General features: G+C 42.2%; 1 protein-coding gene across 6 annotated transcripts in view; it reads left to right on the plus strand.

The window, feature by feature from the left end:
- The window catches only part of fat1a (FAT atypical cadherin 1a), a 75,380-nt gene that overhangs the window by 23,180 nt on the left and 27,737 nt on the right, over positions 1 to 24,463 (plus strand). For all 6 annotated transcript variants that reach the window (XM_046843547.1, XM_046843545.1, XM_046843550.1 and 3 more), the window contains exons 4-9: positions 6,954 to 7,015; positions 11,813 to 12,142; positions 13,069 to 13,279; positions 15,982 to 16,121; positions 22,995 to 23,270; positions 24,047 to 24,257. In XM_046843547.1, coding sequence (XP_046699503.1) covers positions 6,954 to 7,015; positions 11,813 to 12,142; positions 13,069 to 13,279; positions 15,982 to 16,121; positions 22,995 to 23,270; positions 24,047 to 24,257 — 1,230 coding nt within the window. The remainder of the gene's footprint in view (positions 1 to 6,953; positions 7,016 to 11,812; positions 12,143 to 13,068; positions 13,280 to 15,981; positions 16,122 to 22,994; positions 23,271 to 24,046; positions 24,258 to 24,463) is intronic.

Consider the following 24,463-nt stretch of genomic DNA (forward strand, 5'->3'; position numbering starts at 1 on the left):
ACAGCTTACATGAAGACCAATGAAAATGTTTTTTCCACTATTGTCAATATACTGGGGCTGTGTCCCAAACCACAAGCTGTAAACTCTACAAACATCATTGCGAATGGCTTAGCCCACTAGGGCTTTGTCTCAAATCAGAACGTACTCCCTCTCCACAGACCAGACACGGTGTGTGTGGTGCATTGTGGGTAATTTGCTACTTCGTCGTTGGTGTGTCATGGGATTTCATGGCTTTTAGTGAAGTGATGTGGAGAGATCACTCGAGCTGAGCTAGCACTCTGACCCTGCCTGAGGAGCCTCGCTAGCTTCCTGTTTTTGAAAAGCTTCATTTAACTCTCTCTCTCTCTCTCTCTCTCTCTCTCTCTCTCTATATATATATATATATATATATATATATATATATATATATATATATATATATATCACTCTCTCTTTCTCCACTGTGGGAATTTTAGATATTCTCAAAATGGACTCGCTCTGAATATTTCATTGTCACTGTGGGGACTAAGAGGAAGGACATCAAGGTGCAAGTAGGGCTCTTAGTACTCTGTGTGTGTGTGTGTGTATGTGTGTGTGTGTGTGTTGGAAAAAGAACGTATTGACAGCAGGAGTTTAATAGACATCAGCATATGACATGTGGCCCTTGTGCTCGCGTCAAAGGGGGCGGGGCTTACGTCAAGCCTAACGCAAGTCCGATCGTTTAATGCAAACCATAAATCATGGCATTCGGCTAGTCTTTGAGCTTGATGTGTGTCTAGCTAGCAAGGATTAGCAAAGTACGTTATCAGAACCCGATAAGTCTGAATTTGATGTACGGGATTGTAGCCTAGCTTTTCTTGTTCAGAATGCGGTGCTGCTAAACAGTGCTACATGGTAACGCTAAAGTTAGCGTTGGGCCTGTGTGTGGTCCGAAGCTTTTTCATACACTCAGGCCAAATAAGGGGATGTCCTTCTCTCTCTCTCTCTCTCTCTCTCTCTCTCTCTCTCTCTCTCTCTCTCTCTCTCTCTCTCTTTTTAACTTGGCCCTTCTCCAGGGAAATAAACAGGGAGAACAAAAAAAAAAAGAGAGAGAGCGAGAGGTTGAGTCGTTGAACATTAACTGTGTGAGGGAGAGCAGCAAACATGTGGGTTAAAACAACTGTCTGTGTGTGTGTGTGTGTGTGTGTGTGTGTGTGTGTGTGTGTGTGTGTGTGTGTGTAGGGGGCTGAGTTTTGCAAAAAAAAGCCTTGAGAAAGAGATAAGCGATCTCGCGAATTCTTCCCTTCCTGTAATTCGCGATGGGTTAAATTCGGGTCCGGAGGAAATTCCCGTCGTCGTATTTTTGATCCCACGTCTAAATTGGATCCGCCGATCGAAATTCCAACTCTCGCCAAAGCCGTATCACGGATCGGTAAAGCGTCATCACGTTACACACTTCCTATTTCCCTTCAGGGCATGTGTTATTGTTTGCTTTTTCATTACATTCTACATCTAATTCATGTAAGAATTCGTGCTGGTGCTCCAGATTTGCTAACATGGTTTCTGACAAAATCTGAAATAAATATATATATATTTTTGAATGTTGTCTGGTATCGATGCTCGAATTTAGTTCATTTTATAATCCTGAACGCGTTTTTTACCTCAGATGCCAAACGTCTTTGCTAATCCACAACATTTCAGCTACGGTTTTTGGACTCAAGATAACATTTTCCTTATTTCTGATTTGTGTAAGTTTTAGAAAATATGATGGTCATGTATGTTTAGGAGAGATGCAGTGGAGTTTTTAACCAGATTGTTCAACAAGATTTTGGAAGGTGAGAAGATGCCAGAGGAATGGAGATGATGTAATTGTTGCACATAAGTTAGCTAAATCATAATATTATTCTTATTTTCAATTTATTGGTGATTTACTAAAATATCTGAGGTAAATGTTGTTATTTTTTACCGGTTTTCTGCCATTTCCACAATCTACCTGTACATTGTCCATGCTGAATAGCTAAATCTCGTATTTTGGAGTCTTGTAATGGTCAGTTACTAACACATCCAAGGTAAATGTTGACGTTGGCACCATTTCTGTGTCACTTCCTTCCTCATCATTTACATCTTCTGTAACCATGTAATTGTTGCATGCTTGCATAGATAAATCATAATATCCCCCATATTTTTCAGTTAATTAGAAATTTAACATCACGTGAGGTAAATGTTGAAGTTCCCATCATTTTTTCATTTTCTCACTTACTGATCATTTGTATCTATTATGTAAATGTGTATTTAATGGATGCTAGCAAGCTAAAACATAATATCACTCATATTTTTCGGTTTATTTGTATTTTACTAACTTTTTACTAATTTTTGTCAGTTTGATTTCGGATGTTTCTACAGTGAAGCTTTACATAGTCCAAATAAACGACTAAACAGATAGCTGGATAGCTGCATATCACATTTTGAAATCTTGTATTAGTAAATAACCAACACATCTGAGGTAAATGTTGTTCCCGCCATTTTTGTGTAACCTTGTCTCTAACTGAGCATTTACTTTTCCTGGATAAATCGACATAACTGCTACATGCTAGCTATCTAAATCATGTCACCATTTATGTCTTCTGTGAAGTAATTAACCACATGACTGAGGTAAATGTTGTTCTTCTCTGAGGGAACTAGCATCTTTAAACGCTCGCTAGTGCTAATCAATCCTCTGATCAATGCGAGAATGAGCGATTCGTGACCTTGGTGCCAACAGAGTGATTTTTACTCCTACCCTGGACCTGCACATCTCGTTTTGTAATTAGAAAAACGATAAACTGGAAAGCGTTTTTTCAGCTGCTTTTCTCTGGGTAGAGCTCTTCAGCCATGCCTTCATGTTTCCATCAATTTATCATCGAAACAACCTTTCATCTTATACACCTCTTCTCTTCAATTCTTACCTATTCATCTGATTGTGAGATAGTGAGATGATTGATGGTGAAAGAGTTGGGGTGAGATGATGAGAGGATTGATAGTAAGAGGTTTGGTGGTGATGGTGAGGGTTAGAGGATTGAGGGTGAGATTGCTAAGGGTAACAGGTTTGAGAGTGAGAGAGTTGTGGGTTATGTGTAAGTTGATAAGTTTCATGGTGAGATGGTGAGAGGGTTGATGCTGAGATGTGAGGGTGTTGATGCTGAGGTGAGAGGGTTGATTTGTGACAGTGTGTAATTTATTTATCAACTAAAATTAGCTTTTTTTTCCCCATTGTAGTGAGAGGGTTGAGGGTGAGATGATAGGGTTGATGGATGGTGAGATGGTAAAAGAGCTAAGGTTTAGAGGGTGAGATGATGAGAACGGAGATGGTAAAAGGGAGGAGGGTTAGAGGTTTGAGGTTGAGACGGTTGAGGGTGAGATGGTGAGAGGGTAACCGATAGGGCTGAGGTGCAAAAGCTGAGAGATTTGGTGAGATGGTTAGAAGGTTGATAGTGAGAGGGCTGAGTGTTTGAGGATTGAGGGTAAAAGGGTAGAGGGTGAGATGTTGGTGCGATGGTGAGAAAGTTGTTGGTGAGATATTGAGTGAGGGTGAGATGGTGAGAAGGTTGAGGGCAACACGGTTAGATAGTGAAAGGGTAAGATAATGAGATGGTTGATGGTTAGACGGTGTGATGGTGTGATGGTGTGTGTGAGAGAGAGAGAGAGAGAGAGAGAGAGAGAGAGAGAGAGAGAGAGTGTAAAAGGTTAATGGCATAGTCTTAGTAATTTCACCCTCTTGCAGATGGAGACAGGAGCTCTGGCAGCGCTACACAGGAACCCGAGGGATTTTAATACACCATTCTCACGCAGCAGCAGAATAAACTCTGTGATATGGAGCAAAGCCGTATGTGGGTTTATTATTTATATGTCACTTGTTTACTTGTTTACTCACACAGTCCTGGTGGTTGCGAACGTCCCAGACGCCTGATCTGAACACAAGATCGTGAGGAGGTGGAGAATCCGGCCGAAACCTGGAACTCATTTCCTCTCGAAAGTCTTTTTTTTTATGTTAAATGCAATAAAATCGCAAATCTGTTTGCAGGATCATAAATCAGAGACTCGGAATAATCACTCACACGCTTACGTCCTGCTTTATTCCTCTTTTTATAGAAGCATACCTTTCCTGTTTAGAATCAAAGGAGCGAGGGATAATAATAGGTGGACTCTTCTCTATTTTGGATGGGGAGGGATTGGTGGGTTGGCTGGCGGGCGCTCAGACGCCAGACACGTCCCGTCTGCACTCGTCTGCTGCCTCTCAGCTTTCATCCCTGCTCCACTTTCAGCTCTGAAAATTAGAAAGAAAGAAAGAAAGAAAGGAAGGAAGGGAAGAGGAAATGAAAATAGAGAGTATAAAAACAGAGAAAGGAAAGGAAGGAAATCTATCCAAGCTCAACTACTTCCTGTGGGTCACTTCCTGTATCAGAAAAAAAACACACAAAAAAGAGAAAGAAACAGAAAGCGCTGGCTAGCTAACTAAAAACCGGAAGAAAAGCTAAATCACTTGAGCTAACTAATTGAAGCTAACTGACCAAAGCTAATTGAGTGAAAGCGACTGACTGACGCTAACTAGCTATTTCCTTAACGCTAGTCGTGGGGCTAACGTGTCTGCGCTGTGTGTGCGTGAGCAGGAAAGTAAATAACGATCTTCGGAAAACAAATTGTTGTATAAACGCTAAGCAGACGTCAGCGTGCCCTCTTTTATCTCTATGCTAATTGGGTTAGTTCTTTTGCTAGCGCTTGTTATTTTGTGTGCTCGCTCGCTCTTGCTCGCTGTGTTTCTGTAATTTCCCCTGAGACGCCTCGTCAGACGCTTCGCGCTACAATTAGAAGCGAGAGCAGCGAACGTGGTGGAGGTTAAACACATTCGGCTGTAAAGCATAGAGGGGTTTAGCTGTGTGCATTTTTTCCGATCAGCGCACACACACACACACACACACACACACTGTTTACCTCCACATGGTTACGTTAGCAATATGGGCTTTTTTTTTATAAATGAAGGAAAAATGAAGAAAACACTGGAAATCCAGGGGTCAGCGAGCTAGCAGCTAGCAGCTAGCAACATCGCCTGAAAAGCTTGTTACGGAACAACTAGCGCGTTTTAGTTAGCTTCAAGATCCTCAGGTTTCAGGTTTAGTTACGCTGACACAAGCTAGCAGGTGTTAGCCAAACAGTACTGAACAAAAAAACAAAAATACGAAAAGAACAAATGGAGAAATCCAAAAAATAATTATATCGTGAAAGAAAGAAAGAAAAGTAGATTGGAAGAAAGAGAAGAGCAAAGTAAAAAAGAAAAAAGAAGAAAGAAAAGAGAGAAAATAAAAGAATGGAACAAATTAACAAACAAAAAAGGGAAAAGAAAGAAAGAAAAAGGAGAGTATGTAGAGATTAGAGATGTTTAAAAGGAGAAAATTTAATAAAAGAAAATGGAAATAAAGAATGTGATGAAAAAGGATGGAAAAGGGGACGAATGTAAAAAAAAATGGAACATTTAAAAATAGATTTTTTTTTTATAATCAGAAGAAAACAGAAAAGTTATGCAAACATCGAGATGAAAGATAAAGAAAGAAAAAAGGCAGGAATGAAGGGAGGCACGAAGGAAAGAGCGAAGAAAAGAATTAGAAAAAGTGATGGAATAAAGAAGGAAAATGCAAAACAAAAAGACAAAATAGAAAAAATGGGTAAAAATCTTTTACAAAGTACAAAAGATACACACACACACACACACACACACACACACACACACACACACACACACACTAACATGTATATACACACATGCACACACACACACACACACACTAACATGTATATACACACGCACACGTACAATACATACGCACTTACATACATATAGACACAAACATTCATACACAAACACACACACACACACACAAACACACACACACACACACTTATAAGGTTGTGTATAATTTTGTGTGAGATTTCGGCTGGAGTTTGTGTGAAGCTTTTGCAATATTCAACCAAAAATAGTAAGGCAACGGAAATACCAGTTCTGTCCATTTTGAAAAGAGCGAGAGAGGGAGGGAGAGAAAAAAAGAGCGAGAGAGGGAGGGAGAGAAAAAAAAGGAAGAGAGAGGGTCTGTGTTATTTTTAATGGTAAGGGGTGGGCTGTGGTCAGGCTAGTCTTTAGGCTTGCAGTGTGTGTATATGTGTGTGTGTGTGTGTGTGTGTGTGTGTAAGCAAAGGAAATAGAGAGAGAGAGAGAGAGAGAGAGAGAGAGAGAGAGAGAGGTTTATGGAGTGTTTGTACAGACAGAGTGGTGACACTCAGCCTCCTTCATCCTGCAATTATAGAGAACACCACACTGTACAAGAGAGACGAGCTGGAAAACCTGTCTCTCTCTTTCTTTCTGTCTGTCTGTCTCTCTGTCTCTCTCCATCTGTCTCTCTGTATGTTCCTGTCTATCTGTCTCTCTCCATCTGTTTCTCTTTATGTTCCTCTCTGTCTGTCTCTCTCCAGTTTCTCTTTCTCTCTCTCCCTCTCCATTGTCTTTATTTCTGTCTTCCTCATCTCTCCCTGTCTTACTTTCTTTGTCTGTCTGTCTCTCTGTTTTTCTCTTTCTCTTTTTCTATCTAAATTCTGTCTCTTTCTGTCTCTCTGTCTTTTGAGTTGTCTCTATCTGTCTGTCTCTCTCTCTGTCTATCTATCTGTCTGTCTCTATCACACGCTAGCCAGTGTGCACTCACACTCACAAAAGCGCAGTGTGTATCAGCGTCCTCTCTGGGACGTCGCTAACGTGCTCTGGCGGTATTTCACACGTCTACGTATGTCCTCGCGTTTACCAGAGTGAGAGACAGTGAGACGTCTTTCAAATCAATAAACGGCTAAGTAGCTCGCTAGCTTGATTGTTAGCTTTTGTGATGAATGCTGTTGAGTTAGCAGCTAGCTGAAATGACATATGAATGAACAATGTATTTTTATGCTAATTCGCTCCTTCCGGTTTTGTCGTCCCTCAGGTCTCGTCACTACAACGTCTCGCAAACTGGACAGAGAGCAGCAGGATGAGCACATCCTCGAGGTAAACCCCGCCCCCTTTTTAAACCCGCCAATCAGCTGCTTCTGTTTTACAGCTTAACGATCAGTGCTTTCTTTCCAATTTTTTTACTTTCCTCTCCTCTTTTGTCTTTCATGGTTTTATCGAATCCATTTATCATTTCCCTCCCTTTTTCATTGTATTCCTTCGCTTTTTTCCCTTTTATATACTTTTTTCTCGCTCTCTGGTCATCTTTCATTCCCGTACCGGTTTTAACTGGCAAAAGTGTGTGTGTGTGTGTGTGTGTGTGTGTGTGTGTGTGTGTGTGTGTGTGTGTGTGTAAATTCCTGTCTGCAGCCACAAAAAAAAAGAGATGAAGAAATGAAAGAGAGAGAGAGAGATTCCTTTTCCCACCTTCATACCAACTTCCAAAAGTGATTCTGTTGGGGATTCAGATATCAGCCACGTGTGTGTGTGTGTGTGTGTGTGTGTGTGTGTGTGTGTGTGTGTAGTTCTTTGTTCTCTCTCAGTGTTCCGGTGTGGGATCAGACAGGCCAGAACAGGAAATATCAATCAGCCACCGGCCGCTGTCGAAACCTGCACATATTTAATTGAGCGATTTCTTTCTTTCTTTCTTTCTTTCTTTCTTTCTTTCTTTCTTTCTTTCTTTCTTTCTTTCTTTCTTGTTCTTTGATTCATTCTTTTTCTTTTATTTGTTGCTTCCTCTCTTCTTTCTTTCTTTCTTTCTTTCTTTCTTTCTTTCTTTCTTTCTTTCTTTTATTTGTTTCTTTCTTTCTTTCTTTCTTTCTTTCTTTCTTGCTTTTTTCTTGTTCATTGTTTCATTCTTTTTTTCTTTTATTTGTTGCTTCCTCTCTTCTTTCTTTCTTTCTTTCTTTCTTTCTTTCTTTCTTTCTTTCTTTCTTTCTTTCTTTCTTTCTTTCTTTTTCTGTCCAGATGTGGAGAGAGAGTGCAGGAGCGTGTGTGTTTGTGTTTCCTACATCATCAGTTATTTTAGGTCCTGAATCGTGATTCTGATTGTATGATTTTTTCACTCGTCCTAAACCCGAATCATACGAGTCAGAAGGGAGACTTATATAAAAAACACAGAAAGAAAGAGACAGAAATAAATCAAGGAGAAAAAAACGATTGATAATGGAGTCACTGATACAGAATTATCAACTGATCCGAAATGACCAACTCTTTACTCTGGCCATTTTTCTGTTTCTTTTTCTGTTTTTTTTTTTCCTTTTTTTCTGAGTCTTTTTATCTGACTCTCTCTCTCTCTCTCTCTCTCTCTCTCTCTCTCTCTGACTTTCTGTATCTGACTCTCTTTCCCTGACTCTTTCTACCTGACTCTGTCTCTCTCTCTGAATCTCTCTTTCTATCTGACTCTCTCTTTCTCTCTCTTTCTCTGATTCTCTCTATCTGACTCTGTCTGACTCTCTATGTTTCTTTCTGACCCCATTACATAGAATAATGACTAATTCTTGTCTCTGTTCTCGGGTTTGATGCTCCTGCTCCAGTCTTTTCTCAGATCCGACTCCTCCGTTCAGATTTTCAGGGTAAAAAAGGGAAACGGATTCCTGCATTCCCACCGCTCGGATTTGCAGGTTTCAACAAGATCGCCTTTTTTCAGACTTTATATCAGATTGTTTTTTTCTCTCCAAGTGCTGTAGTTTCTGGGTCAGATCCGGCACTGATAGTGGGATGTTGTGTCTCTTACGCTGCCATGTCTCGTACACACACTCGCACACACACTCATACACACACTCATACACACACTGGGTAATAATCAGTTCCTCCATGTGTCCGCCCTCATCCTCCTCCGCTGTGGGACTAATTGGAGCGAGTGTGTGTTCTGAAATTTGTTTTGATATAATTGATGTTCTGTCTCGCTCTAATTATGGATCTGGAGCTGCGTTTTTCCATAAAAACTCACGGAATGACAGTCAGTCAACACACACGTGCGCGCACACACACACACACACACACACACACACACACACACACACACTTGAATATGATTGGAAGCAACCAGATACAGAAACGATGTTTTGGACGAGGTCGACACGTTACGGCAAAAATCTCCTTCCGAGCCAAATGGTGTATGTGACAGTGGTGCCGGATGGTGGAGCTGCTCACACACACACACACACACACACACACACACACAAACACACAGAGACCTACATGGCCATGTTTGGACTTCCATTCCAACGATTCTTTTCAGCTCCAGGGGCTCATTCTCTGCTTGAGACGCTTTATTAGTGTGTGTGTGTGTGTGTGTGTGTGTGTGTGTGTGTGTGTGTGTGTGTGTGTGTGTTTTGGGCTCTGCTTATACCCAGGTATAAATGTTTGGTTTCAGCTGATCTGCACATCATTCCGTTCTTCTAAATTGAAACAGGTTTATGAATAAAGTCTAAAAAATTCTCAATATATATTATTTTAATTATCATTAAGTACACACTGTATTTAGGGCAAAATTATTGGGACACCTGACTTTTCCAGCCATATGTAGTTCCTTTACCAACTGCTATGACAAAGAACGTCTCTGGATGCAGTAGCATGACTAGCTCCATTAGGATCTGTTTGTGATCAGATGGTTTGGAAGGTATGGAAGATCTCCTGCTCTAGAGCTCCAACCCTATTAAACACCTTTGGGATACATGCTGACTGCAACTGAGGCCTCCTCACCTTCTCACCTACATCAGTGCCTGACTTTACGAACACACACCCTTGTGGCTAAATGAATCTCACACAAATCTCCACAGAATCTAGTGGAACATCCTCCCAGAATTGTGAAGCTTATTATAAAAGGAAAGGAGCCTAATTGTGAAATGTTCAAAAAGAAGCACAAAGCAATCTTAGGGTCAGGTGTCCATATACTTTTGACGTGAAGTTCTGCATGAAACTGGACAAATCTGCCACAAAGATGATTATTTCACTTCCGCACCCATCCTACTCGCCAAATTTAGCTACTGTGGACTCTGCCCTTTTCCCTAAGATGAAGATCCAGGTCACCGTTTTAACACCGAATCGCAGAAGGTGCTTGACACGCTTTGGAAAGTAGACTTCCAGGACACATCCCAGAAGTGGCAGGAACTGCGGGGGTGCTGTATTGCTGTGCAAGGGGACTATTTTGGAGGTGATGGTGTGTAAACGTAGACAAATAACGTAGTTTCTTGTAAACAGAGCGAGTCCAGAGATCTTAAAAAAAAAAAAAACGCAGAGACGACTGAACTCTGAACGCAAGTCGGTCTAGACGGAAATTCAAATGTTTCACGCACGTCTGTATTGGTGTCATGTGTTTTGCAGGAATGTCGGGTTGATGATTAAACGAGCAATCCCGAACCCCAGGAAAGCATCCCACAACCATCTGTTATTTTTAAGAAAACATTGATCAGCGAGACCAATTAGTTCGCATCATGGTTTTTTTTTTTTTTTTTGGTAACGATTTTGCTTGTTGGTATGAACGTGCCCTTGTGGGATGAGGCAGCGGTGAGGGAGTTGTCGCTGCGATGCTTTGAAGTGCATAACAGCTTTTTCATCTCACCTACCTCGAGGTCTCACTTAGCTGTGTGTCTGTGTAAAATATCTGACAGCTAATCACCAGGGGCATTGCTGCCATTTTGGCAGCCGGTTGAATTAGCGAAAGCTTCGTCAAGAAAAGCTGAGAACGTAAGGGTGTGTGTGTGTCGGATCAATTCTGGCCACGGACATTTAACAAACGTTTTTCAATCGTTCATTCCTCTCGAGACAGCATCGTCCAGACACACTATTATTGTCCCGTCGCTCACTTTCTCAATTTGCGGCTCCCCTGATCTTGTTTCCTCTCTAATTGGAAATGTCCAATTTGACACCAGATGTCTTCTGGGTTTCGGGGGTTTATCTGACATGAGATGGATCAAACGTACAAAAAAAAAAAAAAAACCTATTTTGGCAGAATTACACATTAAGGGCTGGAAGTTCGAGTCCATTACCAAGAATTGCTCATGTTTCACCGGTTCTCGATGGACAGGGGCTCAAGGACTTGTCCAATTACCGGGTGCTGAATTGGCCGAAAGTGAGTTTGGGCACCGAGCTGGGCAGGAAATACAGTGATATGATGATCATGGAACCAACTTCTTGATATCATAGATCTCTTTCCTTTATCTTTTTCTTCTTTCGGCTGCTCTCATTAGGTATCGCCACAGCGGGATCATTCGTCTACATACCACCCAGTCCTGTTTACATCTGCCTCTTTTAAACCAACCACCTGCATGTCTTCCGTTACCACATTCCTAAACCTCCTCCTTGGCCTTTCTCTTTTTTCATCCTCAGCCCTGTCCCAAGTCTACACATGACCGAACCATCTCAATCGTGCCTCTTTCACCTTGCCATATATCTGTTTCATTTACGTGAGGGATAATCAGGTAACTAGACCACCGGAAAGACTGCAGGATCACCTACCTTTCAACATGTGTACCCTTGCAGGGTACGCTCACGTCCCTGTAATGTTCATGATCAGTTTCTGGTTCTTGGCAGTAATGATTAAAAACACGTTTTTGAAAGCCTCTATTTTCACATTTTTACACTGCAAACGGTGTTTTTCATACGGCAACGTTTCCTGTTAACTGAAAGCGGCGTCTCAGTGGGGACACAAGGCCAAACCGGAGAGAAAAATACACGTTTTTAAACAGAAAACATATTAGTGTGGACTTGTAAAACTAATAATCTGACAGCTGTTGTGTTTTACTACAACAAGGTTAACCCTGAATGCGGAAGTGGTTTCTTCCTAATGGTTTACTTTTAAATTCTATAGATTTTTAACTCTTTTACTGTTTTGTTTCTTTCCCTTGATAGATCACGGTGACCGATCAGGGCGTCCCAGCGCGCTCCACCACGGTCCGCGTAATCGTGCAGGTGTTAGACGAAAATGACAACTATCCCATCTTCATGGAAAAGGTATACAAAATCAAGCTGCCCGAGCGGGAGAAGGTGGAGAAGGAGCGTGCGATGCGGCGAGATCCGGTGTACCGGGTCATCGCTTCGGATCGTGACCACGGCTCCAATGCTGAGATCTCATACAGCATCGAGGCTGGAGACGAGCAGGGGAAGTTCTTTATCGAACCCAAAACGGGCCTTGTGTCATCAAAGAAAAGCTCCTCAGTGGAGGATTACGACATCCTCACGGTAAGACCTGCAGATGGCGAGTGTAGCGTGTGTAGACTTTGTGTAGAGCTTGTACCTCATAGAAACTCACAGGTATCGTGCTTGATTCACCAGGACTTCTGGAGGGTCAAGGGTTTGTTGTCCTTGTTCCTTTGTGTCTCATGGATGTCGGTCACGCCTCCTCCTCCATCCAGACACAGATTCTCTCATATCTTTGTTGCCTTGACGCCATGTTTTGACACTCATGCTTTTGTGTCTTTCAAATCCATTCGCGACGCAGAGGCGTCATGTGAACTCTGATAAACAATCATTTGTTAGAGACGAGCTTACAAAGCAACAGTGAACCAATTAATTATCATGTTAAACATATTAGCCAGGTATCAAGACCTAAACTGCATTTGGTATCGTTTTGAAAGCAGCAAATGAGCAAATTATTTGTCCATTAAATTGATTAAATAAAATAAAATGAATGGACAAATAAAATTAAATAGTTTACATTTTTTAGACCCCATTTGGGTAATACAGATTCTCCTTATAAGGGAAAAACTCTTTAAGCTGTAAATAAAACGCAAAACAATCTATATCGTTAGACTAGACAAATGTTTGCCTCCGGTTTTGTGGTAGTTTGAAGAAGAACCACATATAGCAGGAAAGGTCAGATGTGCCAATACTTCCATATAGTGTATGATCAATGAGGATTGCATTTGGTGAAAATGTGCACCGCGGCAAAATCCCTGCACCGAAATGGTTTGATACGAATGCACGTATCATTACACCCCTAACGAATATAGAATAGCTTTTGTAATTTGAGCTCTAATTGAACTGTCAAAATGCACACATAAACGATTTCCTCTGTGGTATTTTAATGACTGCGTTACAGATGATTGGCGTCGATCTGTAAGAAACGTTGCCAAAAAAAATGTTTTCCCTCCTGTTCGCGTTTTCAGATCAAGGCAGTGGATAACGGTCGACCCCAGAAGTCGGCGACTTGCCGCTTGCACATCGAGTGGATCCCGAAGCCGAAGCCGAGCGCCACCCCTCTGGCCTTCGACGAGAGCATGTTTTCCTTCAGCGTCATGGAAAGTGACCCGGTCTCCCACATGTTCGGGGTTATCACCATGGAGAAAGTGGACACTCCCGTCTGGTTTGATATCACAGGTACAGAGATTACAGAGAAGGACATTTTTAGTCTCTTTTAGTCTCTTTAAGAATACTTGCGGAGCTCTAAAAAAAACAAGCATCTTGAGCCAAACCTAAACCTACTGACCCCCTTTTTTTTTTTACTTCCTTCGTTTCCTTCCTTCACCTTTTCTAACCAACTGACAATCTGTTGCTTTCTCTCTTTTTTATGCTCCCGTCTATCTCCTTCTTCTCCTTTCTCTCTTCCGCTTGGAAGAAAACGCCGAGCCCAGCGAGGCGTTTCACTTCATACAAGCCGCGTGTGACCTGAACTGCACAGCAGAAGGTATCCTGCCACGAATCTCCATCAGATCTGCCTGAATTAACAGCTTGCCATCTTGGTGTCACGATGTCTTGAGTGTCAATGAAATGCAATGAAAATGCGACGTGAGCTTTATTGCCGCTATAATGTAACTATAAAGGGATAAAAAAGAAAACTCCAGTGTATGGAAATTGTATGAACGTTATCTCTCAGAAGCTTGCTTCCACCAGGAATAAAAAGCATTAGCATAAAAACAGTTCAGCTACTTAACCTTCTGGATTTCTTCTGTAAATTATGAACATTATTAATCTTTTCTCCAAAAATGATTATTATAATTTTTTTAAATCATTGAGAAAGGCACAGGATCGGGGATGCTAACGTTGCTAACAGCGAATATAAACAGCAGATTTACTCAAGGAACGTTTCATGCTGATCTTCGAGTAATGTTCATCTAAAAAAAGTGAGAGCTCAAGGGTTAAGACATTGGATTTGTGGTTGATAGATTGTGACTTTCACGTTTATGGCGTTTAGAAGACGATCTTATCAAACGTGACGTATTTCATTTATACAACTTTCGGGGTTAAGGGCCTTCCTCAAGAGCCCAGCATTGGTAGCTTGATGGTGCTGTGGTTTGAACTTGTGACTTTCCAATCAGACGTCTCAACTACTAACAATTTGAACCAAGAAGTCACTCCTGGGCCCTCGAACAAGGCCCTCAACCCTGAAAGTTGTATAAATAAAATACGTGATGCTTGAAGAACCTCATCCGCTGTGTTTTTTAAAAGAGATAATCACAAGATGCTATAAATGTAAAAGAGTAAAAAAACCGAATCCCTGTAGCTAACTGAAGCCAGATTGAAGCTAGCATAGCATCTTTTGTACAATATCCCATGCTACGTGCTCTAGACATAATATTTACAACTGCTAGCTATAATGCTAGCCATGGCTTGCTTGATCTGAGTATGTAAGGTTTTTTTGTAGATTGTACTTTCAAGCAGCTAATGAAAGCCTTTGTTTATGCCGTAGCAGGAAGTAAGCTAGCTAGAAAACCAGCGAAGATTATAGCTAGTTATGTCAAAACAAATTTGAAGCTTATCAATAGAGAAACATGTTTTCATTGCAACGTGTGCATGTTCTTTTCACTACATCTCCATGATGTTGTATTGTGGTGACTAATTATTTTTGGGTTGTTCTTTGGCTTTTTGTTTTCGATACATCGCATTCCTTCTCCTCATCATCATCATCGTTATGGATATAACTGAGGTTCAGACGAAAAATTCCCTCTGTTAAAAACATCTGGATTTATTCCGGATCTGGGGAAAAACCGTCCCTCACGGCAACGTCCTTCATGGTGTCCCTCTTGTAATTTTTCCAAATGCGTTTGCTATCAGCAAATCTTCTGAAGGCAAATCCTCCAAATGGAGTTTTTCTAATTACCGCTGCTCTTTGAACGTTTAATTACTTGACCGCGGATTTTATCAGCGCCAGGAATCGAAACATGGCTGCAGGGCAAAGAAGAAATATATTTGGACATACGGATGGAAACGTGAAAAAGCTGCAACTGATGTTTGCATAGAAAACTGACCGAATGGATCAAAATAGCACTTTATTTTCTATATGCTTTTCATATACGGCTCGTTAGAACTAGAATTCTGCTGCTCCGAATCCCACAGAGAGATAAAGTAGTGCCAGAAGTTTACATTTGTGTCACAGCCACGTCTCTACTAATAATGGAGCTGTTGAAGTAAACGGCTGGTTCTGTTTTCATTCTATTTCTCATCTGAACGTTTTCTTCTCTAGTTCAATTTTATTAAATTTTATTTGCATAGCGCTTACAATGTACAAATTTACAATGGACACTGTCTCAAAGAGCTTTAAATAGATAAAGCTGTAATAAGGTTATATAAAAGAATTTGAAGTTTATTGCCTGTAAGTTCCTTATAATTGTTTGTCCCTGTTCATTAAATTCATCTTGTGTCTCGAGCCATTTATCAAAATTTGCACCATATAAGTTTCACCACACACAAAACGCTCAGGATATTAGGAAATGTGTATAATAGCTGTCTCACTCTGGATCGACCTGGAATTAGACGGTTGTTAATAAGCAGCGTATTCATTTAGATTCAACCGACAAACACAAACTACCTGCGTGTTCAACGCTCTGAACACACACCTGCACTTTCAGCCAATCACAATCCACTATTCACACCCAAACTTCCAGCCAATCACAATTCAGCATTCATACCCAAACATCCAGCCAATCACAATCCAGCATTCATACCTACCAGAGGATAATGATAAATAAGAACGTTATAAACTTGAGGATTCTATTAATTGTGTTCAGGTGTGAGTTTTGTAGTACTTTAAGGCTTATGTGAAGGTTCTTGCAGGGTTTGTCTGAGTCTGGTTTTGCGTGCAGGTGGGAACTCAGACAGCCGCTTTGACGTGGGAAAAGCGAGCGGGACGCTGATGGTGGCGCGGCCGCTGGACGCCGAGCAGAAATCCAACTACAACCTGACGCTCGAGGCTACAGACGGCACAAATACCGTCAGCACACAGGTGAGAGAACGCAGTGTTTACGGAGAGGGAGCGGCTATGTGTGTGAGAGTGTGCGTGTATATGTGTGTGTGTGTGTGTGTGTGTGTGTGTGTGTGTGAGAGTGTGCGTGTATATGTGTGTGTGTGTGTGTGTGTGTGTGTGTGTGTGTGTGTGTGAGAGTGTACGTGTGTATGTGTGTGTGCGTGTGTTGGAGCTGTGTTGTGAAAGTTTAACAAAGCTAAGAGCCAGTCTGGATTCTTGAAAATCGGTCTGTGTGTGTGTGTGTGTGTGTGTGTGTGTGTGTGTGTGTGTGTGTGTGTGTGTGTGTGTGAGGAAGCAGACAGTGGTCAGGTGATTCCAGAGCTTAGAAATTCCTCACATAGCCACATGGATTGGGCCTGCTGCCAGGATTAGACTAGCTTCAGCAGAGTGGAATATGCTTTCCAAATGTTCTCCTAACATTGCCCATTTGTTCCTTCGGTACGAATCACACAAACCTTCACGTTTCTGTTCATCACGCATTCCGGTGATTGGTCCCTTAAATGTTCTTCAAATGTTCTTTACTATTCCTTTCCAAGTCATATCTGGTTCTTCCCTGAATTGTTCCCACTTTGTTGGAGGCACACAAACGTCTTTGGATGCGGTGGCATGAATTTGTTGCAAACCTGCTTCAGCATGACAATGCCAGTTCCATGAAGCTTTGCATGGGTTGAAGCAGCAGATCTGCTGCTATAAATATCCAATGGCCAGGTGTCTATAAAGTTCTTAACATATAGTGTATGTGTAAACACTATACATTCTCATAATTGCACAAAATCATTCCTGTAAACATGAACATTCCTCAAACCATCACCTCCTTCACAGCGTTTCCCAAATGTTCCTCAAGCGTTGTTCCTCACAACATGCCACAAATGGTTCTGAAATGTTTCTGATTTGCTCTCTCCATTGTTTTTTGTTCCTTAAACAATTGTTACTTTGTGCTCCAAACGTTTCTCCTCACTTTATACGCCAGATGTTGCTGTTTCTGAAACCTTCCTTAAAGGTAAACATTCCTCCTGTTGTTTTCTTAACGCCCTCTGAACATTCCCAAAAACATTCCCTAAACGTTCTTTTCATTTTCTCGCAAATTGTTTCCGCAAAAAACATTCCCCTCAGCGTGATCCTGGAGCCGTTCTCCGTTCCACAGTCCTAAATGTTCTGAGATTCCTAATCACTTATTCTATTGCAAATTACTCAGAAGTGGAATTGTGTATGAAATGTCTATCCAGGTTCTCCTAAACATTCTGCTAACCGGCCATATAATGTTCTTTCTAACTATGCTTCTAAATAATATTCTCAAACGTTCTCCAGATGTTCTCCAAAGGTTTTCCTTCCAACCTTCAGTAACCGAAGCTGATCTGAGGTCTGAGCCGCCGGCAAGTTATTTTTTTGTTTTTTTTGGCCGTGGTCTCTGGAATCTTCCGTTGTCTCATTCTTTAAGCATGTGAGGAGGACGTCTGGCTCTCTGCTCCAATAACTTTTATCTCTCTTTCACTCTCTCTCTCTCGCTCTTAGTCTCTCTTTTTCTTCACCACTTCATCTCTATATCTTTCTTTGATCTTCTGTTGCTTCTTCTTTTTGAGAACCTGGAGAACGCTGGCTAGCTGGGAAGCTTGCTGTTTGGATCTTTGGCTCTGGAGAATGAGTGCAGAAGCAAGCTCGGAGCCACATCAGTGCAGTCTGGCATGGCTCTGCGTCTCCTCGGTGCCACTGTGCTAATCTCAGCACCATTGTTGGAGACTCTGAGCTTTCGCCCCGAATCAGTTACAGTCATCACACACACACAAACACACAGCATGCAGAGTTTGCTCTTGTAAAGACCGTGTCCTCTGAGCCCTCAAGCTTTGTGTCTTTCTCTACTTTTCTCAATAAGAGATTCCCTGATTCGAAGGGAACAGAATATCTCAACTACAGCATGGGCACAATGTTGTGTCTGATCAGAAGTGGTAGTTCGGTGGTTAAGGCTCTGGGTTAATGTTGAATCCCAGAATTCCCAAGCTGCCACTGTTGGGGCCTTGAGCAAGGCCTTTAACCCCCAGGGGCACTGAATCCTGGCTGACCCTGCACTTTGAGGGGGGGGTTGCTTAGTGGTTAAGGCTTTGGGTTACTGACTGAAATGTTAGGGGTTCAAGCCCTGGTATTTCCACGCTGCCACTTTTGGGCCCTTGAGCAAGGCCCTTAACCCTTTTTGCTCCAGGGGTGCTGTAATACAGCTGACCCTGCACTCTGACACCATATTCCTAACATTCTGCCTAAACATTCCCCCAAATAGTTTTAATTATTACCGATCAAGTATTCCTGCATTCATTCACCCAGATGTTCCTCCATGTTCCCTAAAGCATACCAAATGTCCCTAGCATTTTCCTGACATTTCCCATTTTAGTATCTCTGAAACACTTCCAAACCGCTTCCTTCATTTTCTCCATGCATTCGAAAATAATCCTCTAAAATTCCCATTATCTGGAAATATCCACATCCTTTTAACAATTACCCAATATTTTGTACTTTCCAGCAAATTTCACTGGTCCGATATTTCCGAACTTGTTCGTCCAGATGTTCCCGAATGCATCTATTATATGAACTTATTTTAAAAATGAATAAATAAATAAAAAGCCCTTGTTCATTTTCTCTGAAAGTCTTTTCTGTAAGTTCGACTAGATTCTTCCATGAATCATTCCTCTGTAATTCAGAACATTTTACACATCAGAGCGTTTCTCAGACATTCCCGTTGCCCACATAGTGTAGAAAATGTAACACAGTCATCAAGCTACACTTGTTTTAGAGCCGCTAGCCCTGCGCCAGCTAGCTAGCTGTGTGATTAGAGAGATAACATTACGTTCGTATGACAGTTTACCATCAGCGTACGCTCTTATCTGCCCATGTCGTGACAGGAAGTCGGCGTCGCGCCGTTTTCCCAGTATTGATTGATATATATGTGTGTGACAGCTTGTGGTTTTGGAGAAGCTCCACGCTTTTCTATTGTTGTTCCAGCCATCTCCGGCTTTTCATCATTACGGCCTATTAGCGTGTTTTGTGCTCACCGCATGTTCCTGTCAACACGTCCTGATATCCTGCGAGCTGCTCAGCAGGTGTGTATCGCAAATATTTGCGCTTATATTAAAGAGCAGCGATGACTGGAAATGCAGGAGGAAATAATAGGCCGATAAGGACTGAGTTCAACAAACGCTTTCATTACATGCTGCAGATACAATAATATATCTGCTATTCCCCAATCACAGTCCGTCTCCTCCCTACAACCAATCACATTCCCTATCCTACTTACACCCAGTCACATTTCACCTTCTCCTCCCCTATAGCCAATCATGTTTCACTTTTCTTTCTGTACCCAATAATCATGTTTCAACTTCCGCTCCTTATAGCCAATCAGATTTTTCCTTCCTCTTCCTACACTCTACAACCAATCATATTTCACCATCTCCTTCTTACAACCATTACCCACCCAACATCCAATCAGATTTGACCTTCTTTCCTTTCAGCCAATCACACTTCACCCCTTTCCTCTTTACATCCAATCATGTTTTACCTTCTCCTTCCCCTTCTTACACTAACATTTATTTTGTCTCTCTTTACACCAAATCACATTTCATCTTCCCCTTTTTACACCCAATCACATTTTATCATGTCCAACCAATCACATTTCAACTTCTTCTTCCTACAACCAATCACATTCCACACCTGTGTGTACTCTTAATCACAATTTACCTTCTCTTTCCTTTAGCCACTCATAATTCGCCTTGTCCCTTTCATCAGCCAATCACATTTCTCTTTCTCTTCGACCCAAAACAATACAAAAGCTCTTGAATCTTGCAATATTGTTGTTGCCTCATGCCTTGTTTCTGTATTTTTCTTTTAAACATGGAGGATTAACTGCCGCGTCCTCGTCTTCCAAATCTCGTGTCATGCGCTTCGTATCGTTCCTTTTATTCGCTCTTTTCTAAAAACGGAGTGCGATAAGCAGATTAAAGTGGCTCTGCATCTTCACTGTGTCAAACGTGGCTCTTTGTTCGAGGTGGCAGTAAACACGTCTCCCTTTTCCAAACCCGTGTTCCCTTCCAGACGCTTTTCCCTCTGTCGCCGTTCCTCTTTCCGTCAGTACGGAGGGATTAGATGTTCCGTTCTCCGAATGATGACGAGGAACCTTAGTGCTGCCCTGATTTCATTGTTCTTTGTCCTGGTTTTTTGTAGACGATTTTAGTTTGTTTCTGGTAAAAAAACAAAGCGTGTGGGACATTGTGAGGAATATTATCACAAGCAGAGGGGAATTTTCCTTCTTCTGGTTCAATTCCCAGTGACCTGAGAAATTGACGTATCATGGCCCCACTTTTTTGGGGCCACGATACGATACGTAGCAGAAGGAAAGATTAACCGAAGGGGTTCTGGATTTTTTGCTAAAGTCCCTTCGAGCACGTTTGCGTCCTTATCCAGGAGAGTGACGTGTCGAAGTGATGCGTTGTTGAAATTGTAATCGTTTCGTTTTGAGCCATTTCGAAAGTCAGCACTTGTTAGCATGACTCAGCAAAATCGTTGCCGCTTTATTCAGCAGATTGTTAGCAGTTAATGTTGAAATCCTGTCCCTACCTACATTATATGGACACCTGATGTCTCCAGGCATATGTTCCTCCTCAAACTGTTCCCACAAAGTTGAAGGCACATGTCAGGTGTTGTGTAGGATGTCTTTAGATGCAGGAGCATGAAATTGTTGAACTAGGAGACCCAAAAACTGTTCCAGCATGACAATACCCCTGTGCACAAAGCCAGCTCTGTACCTGTCTTCACTAACACAACTGTGGCTGAATGAATCTCCACAAATCTCCACAAGGTCTGATGGAACCTCTTCCCAGAAGAGTGGAGGTTACTATAATAGCAAATGGAGACTAAATGTGGAATGAGACGTTTGAAAAGAAGCATAAACCCACATTTTGGATACAGCAGACACACATAAAGCTGGAAAATGAAGGAGTATTCGTTTAATGCTGAGGTTAGAAGGTGTGTGTGTGTGTGTGTGTGTGTGTGTGTGTGTGTGTGTGTGTGTGTGCATACCCTGGAGGGATTTCTCTTTCTGGATACAATATGACAGACCCCGGGGATGAACTGATACACACGTACACACACACACACACACACACACACACACACACACACACACACACACACACACATTCCACAGAGCTGAATTCTACTGTGGACACCTCACAGACAGAAGAACAGCCAGACAACTCCTCCAACCCTCCCTGATCTCTCTCTCTCTCTCTCTCTCTCTCTCTCTCTCTCTCTCTCTCTCTCTCTCTCTTTTACGGCCCGGTGCCATGATGTTCAGCCCCTCAGATCCGAGTGGAGAGAAGGAGGGAGGGACGTTTTGTCTTTCTTTGCTGCTTCATAAAAGCAGGCCAGCTCTTCCGGGATACTACATTTTGCTTTTCACACATCGAAGCCCCCCTACACACACACACACACACACACACACAGACACACACACAAACACAAACACACACACACTCCAGAGGTCTGAGCTCGAGCACCTCTCTGATGTCCCAGCATGTTATTTTCTCCTCGCAGCTCAGACACACTCATTTGTACAAGCTAATAAAGCTGCGCTAGTTTCTCCATGCTAGTTTTTTTAACTCCCTGGCTAGCATCTTTTCCATAATACGGAAAGTTTGTTACTTTTGATAGTTTTAGTGAAAATGTCACAATGTTGCCACGTGTCTCAGGCGGTTCGTCGATTTATTTCGTTTTGCGCTCTTCGTGATCAGGTTATGGCGCCAGCCCTTAGATAATTACGCCATCTTCTCAGCTTTGACATTTAGCTTCATTCAGCTGTTGGAATCAAATACATTAGCGACTTTTGGTATTTAGAGGAAGAAGATGTTGATGCATAACATTTCCCCCCGTGCCCTCTCCCCCAAACCCCCTCCCACTTGTCTCCCCAGGCCCACCGGGACATCATCTCGGGGTTAGATTGGGATTGAAATATCAAATGTTATATTTGCTCGGCTAAGCAGCAACGCTAAACAAAGTCTAATTGCGTCGAGTCCTGATTAGCAAGGGCTAATTGCTCTTTCATGATACAGACTAAATACCACACTGGCGTTTATTTCGCTTGCGTATCACCAGTGTGGTTCGAGTGACGGTTATTAAAACCTCATCGGCGTAGCCCTGACGTTAATGAGGAACCAGTTGGTTTATTCCTTGAGGTGAATAAACTCGGCTCAAGTTAAATGCGAAGGCTAATCGTGATGAAAAGAAATGTTTATGCTTACAGTCGCACAGCAATAAATAGTTGCCATGGTTTATGAGGCCCAGAGTTTCATCTACATCCTAGCTTTTCGGCTAATTATGCTCTGGCACAAGCCTGTCATTGGGGTGGGGCTTAATGAGAAAGCTTTGATCTTCAAGATTCGGTTCCTGGATTTCATTGAGCCATCCATCTTAATCTCACCAGCCAATGAAATTAAAGCCCTGGTAAGCCCCACCACTACCATGCCTTTCTAAATATGATAAAATTATGTCTAACCAATTTAATTATTTAGGAAGCTAGCTCCCAAGAACTGTTAGGAATTTTTCTCGCTCTCTTTACAAGAAAGTACTTTATTTATGTATGTGTGCCCACTATCACCTTCAAAATAGTCCCCATGCACAGCGATACAGCACCCCCAGCGTTCCTGCCACTACTAAAACGTGTTCTGGAAGTCTTCTTTTTTTGAGGCGTGTCAAGCACCTTCTGCAATTCGTGTCAAAACCTAACTTAAAAGGGCGGTTACGTGCGTGTTACAAAACAAGTCTTAAAACTTTTTGAACGATGCACTAAATTTGTCTTCTTGTTTCTCAAACCAGGTCCTCATCAAAGTGATCGACACCAACAACCACCGGCCACAGTTCTCGCAGCCCCGCTACGAGGTGAGCGTGAGGGAAGATGCGGCGCCTGACACCGAGGTGCTCCGACTGAGCGCTAGCGATCTGGACGAGAAGAACAAGCTGACATTCACGTTGCTAAGCAGCACCGACCCGTTCAGCCTGCGCAAGTTCCGCCTGGACCCCGGAACCGGGGCGCTGTACACGGCCGAGCCGCTGGACCACGAGGCCATGCGACAACACACACTCACCGTCATGGTACGATCCCTTATGTGTGTGTGGAAGTGATACGAATGACAATGTGTAGAAAAAAGATTAATTTGTGCGAATTAATACATCCGCGTAAAACACTGTTTCGAACGCGCTGTTTTTTGTTCGGTTTTTTTTATCATGAAATATGAGCTCTGCCTTTGTTGCATTATTGCAAAGGGGTTTAATTAGAACCGCGCGACACTATTGCATGGAAACGAACTCGTGGACGCTTTGTGCTCCAAAAGTTCTGATTGATTTTGCTTTGTTCTTAATTAGTTCAATTTGTACTTTCGTATTTTGTGGGGCTCGTGTGTGTGTGTGTGTGTGTGTGTGTGTGTGTGTATGTGGGGTGGTTGTTTGGATCACGCGGCAGCGTTTATTTTAAATTGATTTGTCGTCATTATTTGAGATGTCGAGTCTCTCATGCGTCGCCTCACCTGATGTTCTTCACCGAGTTCGTTCGTTTGTTTGTCGCTCGGTTCTCGAGCCGCCGATGCGTGTCTCGGAGAAATTGGGAAAAAAACAGCGCATTAATATTCTCAGGAGTGTTTGACGAGTTTGTTTGCTGTATTAACCACATTATTGAACATGGAACAAAATCGCCAGCAGCTCGTTTTCACCCCGACACTCCCTCCCCCCTTGCATTCTCGTTTGTCATTCTCGCCTTTGTTTACCTCAAACCATTTTACTTTTTTTTTCTTGTATAAAGATTTGTCAGTTGGAAGGAATTATTGAAATCGCTTCCAGCATGTTTATACCTCCCTCCCTCTGTTGCTGCTAAGGTACGAGACCAGGACATTCCAGTGAAGCGGAACCTGGTGCGAGTGATCGTTAGTGTGGAGGACGCCAACGACAACGTGCCATGGTTTTACGGTGCGCCATACGTGGGGCGCGTGTTTGAGTCGGCCACCGTTGGCTCGTCCGTGTTGCAGGTCACCGCTTTGGACAAGGACAGAGGACAAAACGCTGAGATCGTCTACAACATCGAGTCAGGTGATTAGTAGAGGTTATTAGAATGCCAAACATTATTGAGAACACAATCGATGTATTATAACGTAATATCCATGATGCTAAATACAATTATATAGCAATACCTTCAGTGCTACATCTCAAAACTTAATTGAAACACTTAACAACAAATACTATTTTGGGGCTCGGTATTTGTCCAAAGTAATAAGAGATCGGCAGGTTCTGAGCTC

Source organism: Silurus meridionalis, chromosome 28 (genome assembly GCF_014805685.1).
Source record: "Silurus meridionalis isolate SWU-2019-XX chromosome 28, ASM1480568v1, whole genome shotgun sequence".
NCBI lineage: Eukaryota > Metazoa > Chordata > Actinopteri > Siluriformes > Siluridae > Silurus > Silurus meridionalis.